This window comes from Hyla sarda, chromosome 2 (assembly GCF_029499605.1).
Source record: "Hyla sarda isolate aHylSar1 chromosome 2, aHylSar1.hap1, whole genome shotgun sequence".
Classification (NCBI taxonomy): Eukaryota; Metazoa; Chordata; class Amphibia; order Anura; family Hylidae; genus Hyla; species Hyla sarda.
In genome coordinates, this window is record NC_079190.1 from 449,226,109 (window position 1) to 449,239,711 (window position 13,603).

The 13,603-nt window shown below is 38.4% G+C and overlaps 1 protein-coding gene across 2 annotated transcripts in view; it reads left to right on the forward strand.

Annotated features, from left to right (window-relative positions):
• Positions 1–506: 506 nt before the first annotated feature.
• Positions 507–13,603, forward strand: part of VGLL3 (vestigial like family member 3) — a 23,807-nt gene continuing 10,710 nt past the window's right edge. The window contains exon 1 of one of the 2 annotated variants that reach the window (XM_056560852.1): positions 507–781. In XM_056560852.1, coding sequence (XP_056416827.1) covers positions 671–781 — 111 coding nt within the window. In that variant the 5' untranslated portion in view covers positions 507–670. Of the gene's footprint in view, positions 782–7,644; positions 8,045–13,603 lie in introns of those variants that run through there. The other variant, XM_056560853.1, reaches the window with a different exon arrangement.

The window sequence follows — 13,603 nt, forward strand, 5'->3', positions numbered from 1 at the left end:
GGGGTGGAGTCACTTATGGGATATACTGTATATAATGTGAGGGGTGGACTCTCTTATGGGATATACTGTATATAATGTGAGGGGTGGACTCACTTATGGGATATACTGTATATAATGTGAGGGGTGGACTCTCTTATGGGATATACTGTATATAATGTGAAGGGTGGACTCACTTATGGGATATACTGTATATAATGTGAGGGTGGATATTGTATCACTGTTATTAACACTTTTCTGTTTTACCTCATAACACATGATAAGAAATCTGCGTTGTTCCTCCCTATACAGACACCACAGCTTCTCTGCAAGGATTGCAAACTCAGAAAACTTCATCCTGAATCAAGTGAAAGCTACAAATCCTCCTCTCGTCTCCGCAGCCAATCCCGGTGCTGCCCAATGCCAAACTTTCCTCCAGTGAGAATCCCGCAGAGTGGTCCTGCCCCCAGCCCTGTGCTGCAGATGAGCCCCCGTCCTGTGTATAGAGCTGCTCATTGGCCGCTGGGTGGCATGTCTATTGTGTGCATGCTAATGCCGCTGCCTGTGTCTACAGCCTGCTCGTCTATAAGGGACATATGGGGACAGCATCCAGGAGCAAGGGATATGCTGGGCTCACTTACCCACTCATAGGAGAAGACTTATTCAGGGGGAGTATCTGACTGGGAATCCTGCAATGAGTTGTCTGGATGTTATGTATCATCACCAAGTGTATGGCATGCACCAGTATCTGCCTGGCACAGCAGCTTGTACATCAGCCTATTACCACCACCACCACAACCAACAGGTGAGTCTTCTGTATTTTTGAATATTTGTACTATTACTCATAATATTGACAAAACAGTTAATACATAGCACTTTATACCCAGATTAGAAAGTATTTGCAGGAGTAGTGGATGCATGGGACTGACTCCCAGCTGATGTAATGACACTAAGTATTGTGTGAGTAGAGGCAAACAGAAGGGGCAGAGAAGACAAACCCTTTGGTCTATGTCAGTGTTTCCCAACCAGGGTGCCTCCAGCTGTTTTAAAACTACAACTCTCAGCATGCACGGATAGCCATTGCAATAATGCATTTCCTTAATTTAACTGGGTCATGTGATCACCAGTTGGACCCACAGAAAATGACAGTGCTTAATGTAGTGTTTCTTAACCAGGGTGCCTCCAGCTGTTCTAAAACTACAACTCCCAGCATGCCTGGACAGCCATTGCATTAATGCATTTCCTTAATGTAACTGGGTCATGTGATCACTAGTCTGACCCACAGAAAATCACAGCGCTTAATGTAGTGTTTCTTAACCAGGGTGTCTCCAGCTGTTTTAAAACTACAACTCCCAACATGCTCGGACAGCCATTGCAATAATGCATTTCCATAATGCAACTGGGTCATGTGATCACTAGTCTGACCCACAGAAAATCACAGCGCTTAATGTAGTGTTTCTTAACCAGGGTGCCTCCAGCTTTTTCAAAACTACAACTCCCAGCATGCCTAGGCAGCCATTGCATTAATGCAGTTCCTTAATGTAACTGGGTCATGTGATCACTAGTCTGACCCACAGAAAATCACAGAACTTAATGTAGTGTTTCTTAACCAGGGTGCCTCCAGCTGTTTTAAAACTACAACTCCCAGCATGCCTGGACAGCCATTGCATTAATGCATTTCCGTAATGTAACTGGGTCATGTGATCACTAGTCTGACCCACAGAAAATCACAGCGCTTAATGTAGTGTTTCTTAACCAGGGTGCCTCCAGCTGTTTTAAAAACTACAACTCCCTGCATGCTCGGACAGCCATTGCAATAATGCATTTCCATAATGCAACTGGGTCATGTGATCACTAGTTTGACCCACAGAAAATCACAGCGCTTAATGTTGTGTTTCTTAACCAGGGTGCCTCCAGCTGTTTCAAAACTACAACTCCCAGCATGCCTAGACTGCCATTGCATTAATGCAGTTCCTTAATGTAACTGGGTCATGAGATCACTAGTCTGACCCACAGAAAATCACAGTGCTTAATGTAGTGTTTCTTAACCAGGGTGCCTCCAGCTGTTGCAAAACTACAACTCCCAGCATGCCAGGACAGCCAACGGCTGTCCGGGCATGCTGGGAGTTGTAGTTTTGCAACAGCTGGAGGCACCCTGGTTGGGAAACACTGTTCTATGTCTTCTGTCAGTCATCTGTCAGTGTTTTTTTTTTTTTTTAAATAGAACATACAGATGTAGTGTAGCAAGGCTGAGTTTGTCAGGTGGCGTAAGTCATTGTGATATCATCATTTAAAATTATCTGTGGTTTTACATAGGACTGCAGGTCAACTAGGAAAGTTGTCACAATGTACACATAATACAGTACCAAACAGTTAAATGGCTAATTTGTTTCTGCTACTTTTGTGCATGTAATTTAAGAACAAACATATCCAGTGACATATCCAGGGAGTCCTATGTAGAATGGATAATAGGAAAGTATGAACATAAACTCAATATACAGTCTCTTTGGTTGGAGAGGATGAAGCTGCAGGGAGTCCTGAGGCGATAGTATCAATTACTGCTCCATATACACTAATCAAAAAAATTACTTACACACCACAATGTAACTCCAAGTCAATGAAATCCCACTGTCCACTCAGGAAGCAACACTGATTGACAATCAATTTCACATGCTATTGTGCAAATGGAACAGACAACAGGTGGAAATTATAGGCAATTAGCAAGACACCCCCAATAAAGGAATTAGTTCTGCATGTGGTGACCACAGACCACTTCTCAGTTCCTATGCTTCCTGGCTGATGTTTTGGTCACTTTTGAATGCTGGTGGTGCTTTCACTCTAGTGGTAGCATGAGATAGAGTCTACAACCCACACAAGTGGCTCAGGTAATGCAGCTCATCCAGGATGGCACATCAATGCAAGCTTTGGCAAGAAGGTTTGCTCTGTCTGTCAGAGTAGTGTCCAGAGCATGGAGGCGCTACCAGGAGACAGGCCCGTACATCAGGAGATGTGGAGGAGACCATAGGAGGGCAACAACCTCAGCAGCAGGACCGCTACCTCTGCCTTTGTGCAAGAAGGAGCAGGAGGAGCACTGCCAGAGCCCTGCAAAATGACCTCCAGCAGGCCACAAATGTGCATGTGTCCACTCAAACTGTCAGAAACAGACTCCATGAGGGTGGTATGAGGACCCGTCGTCCACAGGTGGGGGTTGTGCTTACAGCCCAACACCATGCAGGATGTTTGGCATGTGCCAGAGAACACCAAGATTGGCAAATTCGCCACTGGTGTTCTGTGCTCTTCACAGATGAAAGCAGGTTCACACTGTGCACATGTGACTGAAGACGCAGTGGAGAACATTCTGCTGCCTGCAACATCCTCCAGCATTATCGGTTTGGTTTGGGATGGCCAGTAATGGTGTGGGGTGGCATTTCTTTGGGGGTTGCATAGCCCTCCATGTACCTGCCAGTGGAGGCCTGACTGCCATTAGGTACCGAGATGAGATCCTCAGACCCCTTGTGAGACCATATGCTGGTGTGGTTGGCCCATTACATCAAAGTTGGATCAGCCTGTAGTGTGGTTTTTCACTTTAATTTTGAGTGTGACTCCATATCCAGACCTCCATGGGTTGATAAATTTGATTTCCATTGATAATTTTTGTGTGATGTAATGACTGAAGTATTTCACAAGATTAGTTCATTCATTCAGATCTAGGATGTGTTATCTTACTGTTCCCTTTATTATTTTGAGCAGTGTATATATGAGACACCACAGTGTCAGCTGACTATCATACAGTCCATATGACAATGCATTGTATTACTGGAAAAAATAACCTCCTAGTACTAAAAGAAATCCCTCTCTCCAGAGCCTCGGAGAATATTGTTATATGTAGTGAATATAGTTAATACTTTGTTTTCAAAGAGTCAATATTTTAGATAAAGTTAGGGAAAGTTGGGAACATTAGGGATAATATTTTGTAAATGTTTACAAATTATCCTCCCTATTGGTTCTACAGGGAATTCATTATCTCAATTTACTGTGAATCTTAAACCTGAAATCTATCTATCTATCTATCTATCTATCATCTATCTATCTATCATCTATCTATCTATCTATCTATCTATCTATCTATATTTCTCATATATATCTATCTATCTATCTCATATCTATCTCTATCTATCTATCTCTCAACATATGTGTGCATGTATGTTCCAGCATAACTTCTGAATGGAGATATTTCCATTAAACTTTGTACACGTTTCTTATCTAAATATAGAAATATATAGTACAGTTTTGTGATGTCTCCGCAGCCAGAGAGTAGTGCGATTAAAAGATGTACCAGAAGTCCCATGCAAGTCTATATCTATCATCTATATATCTATTTTATCTATCTATCTATTATCTATCTTTCTATTTAATATCTAAAATATTCCTCATCTATCTATTTATCTCATATTAATCTATCTATTTATCTATCTATCTATTTATCTCATATCTATCTATCTATCTATCTCTCATATTTGTCTTTCTATTTAATATCTAAAATATTCCTCATCTATCTATTTATCTCATATCTATCTATCATCTATCTATCTATCTACCTCATATCTATCTATCTATCTATCTATCTCATATCTATATATCTCCTATCTATCTATCTATCTATCTCATATCTATCTATCTCATATCTATCTATCTATCTATCTCATATCTATCTATCTATCTCCGATCTATCTATCTATCTCATATCTATCTATCTATCTATCTCATATCTATATATCTCCTATCTATCTATCTATCTCATATCTATCTATCTATCTATCTATCTCATATCTATATTTCTATTTAATATCTAAAATATTCCTCATCTATCTATTTATCTCATATCTATCTATCATCTATCTATCTATCTACCTCATATCTATCTATCTATCTATCTATCTCATATCTATATATCTCCTATCTATCTATCTATCTATCTATCTCATATCTATATATCTCCTATCTATCTATCTATCTCATATCTATCTATCTCCTATCTATCTATCTATCTATCTATCTATCTATCTATCTCATATCTATATATCTCCTATCTATCTATCTATCTATCTATCTCATATCTATCTATCTATCTATCTATCTATCTCATATCTATATTTCTATTTAATATCTAAAATATTCCTCATCTATCTATTTATCTCATATCTATCTATCTATCTCATATCTATCAGCTATCTATCCTCTATCTCATATCTATATATCTCCTATCTATCTATCTATCTATCTATCTATCTATCTATCTATCTATCTATCTATCTCATATCTATCAGCTATCTATCCTCTATCTCATATCTATCTATCTATCTATCTCTATCTATCTAGCTATCTATCCTCTATCTCATATCCTTCCATCTATGTATCTATGACTGATCTATCCTCACACATTCCAGTATCACACATGTAGTATCTTTGGTGGAATGTTGCAGAATTGTTTCTCCCCACATAATTCTCATAAATGGAAACTTAGCAGAGAATAGCAGAGATCTGTGTGACCAGGAGTTACCTCCAGGGTGCTGGAATGTGCAGCTCCGCAGACATAACAGTACCTGGAAATGACATAATAAGGATTGGATACTGTACGCTGAATGGTTCTCATCAGCCCCAATGGATTTCTTCAGCTTTCTATATGTTTAGTGTCAATTCATTATATTAAGTGTTGATGTTCGGTGTTACTTCAGTAGATGCTAATTAAATGTAGTTAGAGAAAGTGTGAAAACATTATGGAAATGATGGAGCATTCTACTACCTAATTTGGTATTATAGGAAACAACCACAACTATGTATTTACAGCTTTAGCAGATCTGGATCTATCATTTGAGGTATGTGTGGTTTTACATAGGACTGTAGGTCAACCAGCCATTATGTTTAAAGTTATCACTGTACAAATACCCCGGGCCCCCCAATGTGTACAGATAGATAGATGATTGATAGATAGATAGATAGATAGATAGATAGATATAAGATAGATAGATATGAGATAGATAGGAGATAGATAGATGATTGATAGATATGAGATAGATAGATATGAGATAGATAGATAGATATGAGATAGATAGGAGATAGATAGATAGATAGATATGAGATAGATAGATAGATAGATAGATATGAGAGATAGATAGAGATATGAGAGATAGATAGATAGATAGATATGAGATAGTTAGATATGAGATAGATATGAGATAGATAGATAGATAGATAGATAGATAGATATGAGATAGTTAGATATGAGATAGATAGATATGAGATTGATATATAGATAGATAGATATGAGATAGATAGGAGATAGATATGAAATAGATATGAGATAGATAGGAGATAGATAGATAGATAGATATGAGATAGAAAGATACATAAATAGATAGATATGAAATAGATAAATAAATAAATATATGATAAATAGATAGATAGATAGATGGATAGTAGATAGATAGATATGAGAGATAGATAGATATGAGATAGATAGATATGAGATAGATAGATATGAGATAGATAGATATGAGAGATAGATAGATAGATATGAGATAGATAGATATGAGAGATAGATAGATAGATAGATAGATAGATATGAGATAGATAGATATAAGACAGACAGATAGATAGATAGATAGATAGATATGAGATAGATAGATAGATATGAGACAGATAGATAGATAGATAGATAGATAGATAGATATGAGATAGATAGATAGATAGATAGATATGAGATAGATAGATATGAGACAGATAGATAGATAGATATGAGATAGATAGATAGATAGATATGAGATAGATAGATATGAGACAGATAGATAGATAGATATGAGATAGATAGATAGATAGATAGATAGATATGAGATAGATAGATATGAGACAGATAGATAGATAGATATGAGATAGATAGATAGATATGAGATAGATATGAGATAGAAAGATAAATAAATAGATAGATATGAAATAGATAAATAAATAGATAAATAGATGATATATATATATATATATATATATATATATATATATGGGATAGACTGATAAATATATATATATATATATATATATATATATATATATATATATATATGATAAATACATAGATGATAATTTAGATGATTGAAGATTAATAGATATGAGAGAGAGAAATGATAGACAGTAGATAGAAATTAATGAGAATTACTCCATATTACATACTACATACATTACTATTTTGTATCTTGTGCGATTGTAAATGTACATAGAGATGTAGCAGGGTTGAATTGGTTGTTTCGCTCTTATTACAGCCTCATGTTATCCTAAATTAAGATTTCTCGGAGGATTTTCTGCCGTCTAACTACAATTAACTCATTGTAGTCATTGCGAGTTTTGCCATAGCACAAGCTCTGCCTGGGGCCCCCATTCTGTGCATCTCAGACATAGAATTGGTGTTAGTGGCCATTGTAAGTTCCCATTGGAGCCATGTAGTAGTAGGGCTAGATTATGGCTAGAAGAAACGTGTCCTGTTATCAGGCTGACAGCAGACTAGAAGCATGCACAGAGCGTGGGTGTGAGGTGGGGCCTGCACTTGGCTCAGACACCGCAGTCATTGGAGACTACAGAATTCTGTTGTTGCATTCCATAAAGTTTTATCATTATTAAGCATGAAGATCATTCTTTACATGGGAAGTGTCTCTGAATGGAGGAATCCAGCCAGTAACAGAGAAGCATTTCTGAGCTCTTCTGGCACCGTCTACAACTACAGGGATATTTGGCATAGTGGATACAATTGTAATACAGTCAGAAAGGCTTTCCTGTAGTATTAGAACTGGTAATGCATTAAAGTAGCATAGTAACACAAGCTAGGTACTTGAGACATACAGTCGGGGATGTCTATATAGCTGGTTGGAGGATGACCATGACTGGCTGCTGGAGGTGTATGGACATCATCGACCTGAATTGATTATAGATAGTGTATAGTAGACACTGGACTCAAGATATATCAGACCGATGCAGAATATACTGGAAGTTGTACTTCATCGACTGGGGAGAAAGAATTGGGAAGGTAAGTAGATTTACCATGAAACCTCTCTATAAGACCGCATCTATTAGATGATCACCCACTTTTCCAGACCAGATACCGTTTTGTAGTCAACCATACGTTATGCATAGCATAGACACCCTACCCCCCCCCCCCCAATGTAGACCTCTTTAAAGAGGTTTAACTGTACGTTAAATGTCTTTTGAGGAGGTAAGCCTACTGCGGAAACACTCATTGGTCTTGGTGTGAAGCCATATTGGTTTGGCCTATTTGACGTTAGGAACAATGACGAAATATATATAATTTATTTTTAATTTTTTTTATTTTGCTATATACTTGTTGTTTTGTATGTATAAAGCAGTGTTTCCCAACCAGCATGACTCTGGCTGTTGCAAAACTACCGCTCCCAGCATGCCCGGACAGCCAAAGGCTGTCCGGGCATGGTGGGAGTGGTAGTTTTGCAACAGCTTGGGGTGCAATGGCTGGGAAAAGTGATTCCAGCTGTTGCAAAATTACAACTCCCGGCATGCCTGGACAGCCTCTGGCTGTCCGGATACGCTGGGAGTTGTAGTTTTAGTTTTGAAACAGCTGAAGGCACACTGGTTGGAAACACTGCTCTAAAGGGGTGCTCCGGTGAAAAACTTTTTTTTTTTTTTTTTTTAATCAACTGGTGCCAGAAAGTTAAACAGATTTGTAAATTACTTCTATTAAAAAATCTTAGTCCTTCCTGTACTTATTAGCTGCTGAATACTACAGTGGAAATTCTTTTCCGTTTGAAACACAGAGCTGTCTGCTGACATCATGAGCACCGTGCTCTCTGCTGACATCTCTGTCCATTTTAGGAACTGTCCAGAGTATAAGGAAATCCCCATAGCAAACATATGCTGTTCTGGACAGTTCCTAAAATGGACAGAGATGTCAGCAGAGAGCACTGTTCTCATGATGTCAGCAGAAAGCACTGTGTTCCAAAAAGAAAATAATTTCCGCTGTAGTATTCAGCAGCTAATAAGTACAGGAAGGATTAAGATTTTTTTAATAGAAGTAATTTACAAATCTGTTTAACTTTCTGGCACCAGTTGATTTAAAATTAAAAAAAAGTTTTTCACCGGAGTATCCCTTTAAGTAGTAGGGGCAGTTGTGCAACAGCTTGAGGTACACTGGTTGGGGAATGTGCCTTAATCTGTTGCAAAACTACAACTCCCAGCATGCCCAGACAGCCTTTGGCTTTCCAGGCATGCTGGGAGTTTTACTTTTGAAACAGTTGGAGGCATCCTGGTTGGGGCACACTGCTCTACGGCTTGGTTCACACATAGTGTATTTTTTTTGTCAACATTGTTAGCACAAAAATAGTGGAACTTAAAAAAAACTACAATAGAAATCTTTGCAATCTTTTCTGGGTTTTTCTGGGTTTGGCTAAAAATACTGATCAAAACGATGATCAAATACTGACTCAAATATTATGTGTGAACCCAACTTTATACTTAAAATAATTTTTAACTATTTTTTTTATATTTATATGAGTTTACTATGACCCCTAAACAACAAAATAAATCCAAACTGTTTGCTGCTAGGAGTTGCAGACTCTGTTGTATAGCTGTTAGGGTATAAAAGCAAACTGTACCTTTTCCGAAGCAGATGGTGGTGGCCAGACTTATAAAATCATGTTTTTATTTCTCAGCTAAGTGTCAAAGAGGTGGGGCCAAGCTGGTTTATTGCCACAGCCTGGCACGCCTCCTCGTTCTTTCTCACCTTCCATTACCTGCTTGATGACACACAGAGCCTTGTACCCGTCAGTCAAAGAAGCGCCGGGTGCTGAGTGCGAACAAGGAGGCGTGTCAGGCTGTGGCACCTCAGCAGCTCGGTCCCTCCTCCCTGACAGTTGGCTGAGAAATAAAAAGGCAATTTTTTGTTATGTTTGGTAACCACCAACAGCTCTAGCAAAGTTTTAGTTTGCTTTCATAACCTTACCACAATACAACGGGGTCTGCAATTGTGTTTACCCAGAAAGCCCGCGGAGTGCTAATGGCCTTTTTGAATCTCCTTTCTATACCGGAAGCGGTGCTCCTCCCTAAGGAGAATATTTACCCTATATATATATATATATATATATATATATATATATACATATATACATATATATGTGTGTGTTTTATTTTATTTTTTGACTTTACGGAATACTTTATACGATATATATACTTTACTATTAGAATACAATACAGGAATATGGGTGCACTACTGTGGTAGATGAATACAATTACATTACTGATGTTAAAATTGAGACATTCGCCAGTGTATCCTTATATGAAGGACACACCAGAGCCCGCACACCAACGCCAAGGTTTCTCAAGATGGTGCGAGACCTAACGCTAATCCTACCTGTGCTTGATAAGCAAAACAGGGGCCAGTGGGCAATTACGGCAGCATTCGGTTGACTCACAACTTCCTTCCAGATACCCTCCAGCGTGACTGAGCACACATGCAATGGGAGGAGGGAGGCAAGCTGCAAGCCCCACCTGAGTTGGCTAATATGGGTGCCTGGCCTCACAGGTGCTACCTTAATGCTGCCTTGAAGATATTCAAGGCGCATTAATTTTGGAGTTTACACACCTCCAAGTATAAAATTTAAACAAACAACCAAAAACGTGGTCTCAAAAGGCTGGAGGTGCTCAACCCCAAATGCGGTTGTGCATTTATACTGGGGGAGCAGATCCTGCCCTTGTAGTCCGTTGCTAAGGGCGATCCCCAGCATAAAAATGCATACAATGGAGGATGCCTGCAGCGGACTACAAGTGCCACAATAGAATCCTACACCAGATAAATGGTGTGGATGTGTAACAATTAGAATAATACAGGAATATGGGTGCACTACTGTGGTAGATGTATACAATGACATTGGCTATCCCTCAACACTGATGTTAAAATTGAGACATTCGCCAGTGTATCCTTGTATGAAGGACACACCAGAGCCCGCACACCAACGCCAAGGTTTCTCAAGATGGTGCGAGACCTAACGCTAACCTACCTGTGCGTAATAAGCAAAAACCAGGGGCCAGTGGGCAATTACGGCAGCATTCGGTCGACTCACTATATACTTTACTACACTGCTGCAAAATGCTGCTAATACTGTTTTTGTCTTAAGCTGCAATAATTCTGTGTAAACATTCAACTTTTTTTTTTCAAATGAAGTAAACAGAGTGCCGAAAATTGGTGAAATATCCTGTAATCATTTTCATTTTCCAGTATTTGGGCATGGTTGAGTGTATTATGCCATCACCACATTCGTAGTAAAATAATCTCAAAACAAAAAGACAAGAAGGGAAAAAAGGGGCACAACCACTAATATACATGAAAATATATGTAGACAACTTTTACTAAAAAAGACCAGACAACTATAGGAAATCCATTAAAGGGCCATGGAATCTGTTGTTGCTATATAAATAAAAAAAATATATATATTATTATTATTTTTATTATTATTATTAAGAAGCGGCTTCCTTAGTAAACTATGGGCTATTCTCTAGTGCGAATATAAATTTTGCATCTTATCTTGTAGATGTTGTTTACATATTGTTTAGTATTGTGACCATGTAGCGTTGTGTAGTATCCCAATCACTCGGCACTGCAGTGTTTTTTTAGCCATATATACTTATTTTTATTTATTGATCATGCAGTATTATTGCATTTATTTATATAAGTTTATTTATATATATTCATTAATTTATTTTTATATTTTTTATTTTATTTATGCATTAACATATTATTCATATAAAATATATTGCATTTATTAAAATATACATATATATATATATATATATATATATATATATATATATATGTATATATATATATATATATATATATATATATATATATATATATGGAAGTATTAGGCCGGGTTCACACTACAGAATCTGCCACCAAAGATTTTGAATGCAGCCAGCGCCGACTGATTCAGGACCGCACATATTCTGCATGAACACTGAGCCAGTTCAATGTTCTGGTGGGATTTTTAGATCCAAATTTTCTGCGTGAATAGGTTAATGGAAAACCCATTCACTTGCATTTTAAATTCGGAAGCGGAATTCCGGTCGGAAATTCCGTATTTGAACCTTGGCTTATTTTTTTCATTTGGTTACATGGTATATAGCAGTGGTCTCCAACCTGCGGACCTCCAGATGTTGTAAAACTACAACTCCCAGCATGCCCGGACAGCCAACGGCTGTCCGGGCATGCTGGGAGTTGTAGTTTTGCAACATCTGGAGGTCCGCAGGTTGAAGATCACTGGTATATAGCCTTATGCTTATTGCTACATTCAGGGGGTCTGATATAGCTTATTCCCTGCTACATTTAGGTGTTGATATGTGTTTTTATTTGATTTTATATATTTTTCTGTTTTTTTCCTGATCTTTTCTGCAGTATACTTACATAATAAAAGTTGCGCACATATATTTTTACGTATATGGGCGGATGAGCGCTTTTTTTTCCCCCTTGTTGTTTCTTTTGTGATTTTTTTTATTTTTTTTGCTGTATCTGCAAGGTCGTTGCACCCGAATTTCTAATATTGCCAGTGTTTCTAGTGTTGTTAGTGTTCATGTTATACACACAGGGAAACCATTCCCCTGAGGAAACTTTTGGCCTTATGGGCGTAAGGGGAGAAAAACGTAATGGAAAGTTGTTTGAGGGGTTGTACAGAGCTGTTGTAAGAAAAAGTGCTAATATTTACGGCAGTGTTTCCCAACCAGGGTGCCTCCAGCTGTTGCAAAACTACAATTCCCAGCATGCCCGGACAGCTGTCGTCTGTAGTAAAAAACAGTGCCAATATTTACAGAATTGTTTCCCAACCAGGGTACCTCCAGCTGTTGCAAAACTACAACTCCCATCATGCCTGGAGAGAGCCATTGCCTGTAGTAAAAAAAAAAGTACCAATGTTTATGGCACTGTTTTCCAACCAGGGTGCCTTCAGCTGTTGAAAAACTACAACTCCCAGCATGCCCGGACAGCCGTTGGCTCTAGTAAAAAAAAAAAATATTTACATCAGTGTTTTCCAACCAGGGTGCCTCCAGCTGTTGCAAAACTACAACTCCCAGCATGCCCGGACAGCTGTTGTCTTAGTAAAAAACAGTGCCAATATTTACAGCAGTGTTTCCCAACCAGGGTGCCTCCAGCTGTTGAAAAACTACAACTCCCAGCATGCCCGGACAGCCGTTGGCTCTAGTAAAAAAAAAATATATTTACATCAGTGTTTTCCAACCAGGGTGCCTCCAGCTGTTGCAAAACTACAACTCCCAGCATGCACGGACAGCTGTTGTCTTAGTAAAAAACAGTGCCAATATTTACAGCAGTGTTTCCCAACCAGGGTGCCTCCAGCTGTTGAAAAACTACAACTCTCAGCATGCCCGGACAGATGTTGGCTGTAGTAAAAAACAGTGCCAATATTTACAGAATTGTTTCCCAACCAGGGTACCTCCAGCTGTTGCAAAACAACAACTCCCATCATGCCTGGAGAGCCATTGCCTGTAGTAAAAAAAAAAAGTACCAATGTTTATGGCACTGTTTTCCAACCAGGGTGCCTTCAGCTGTTGA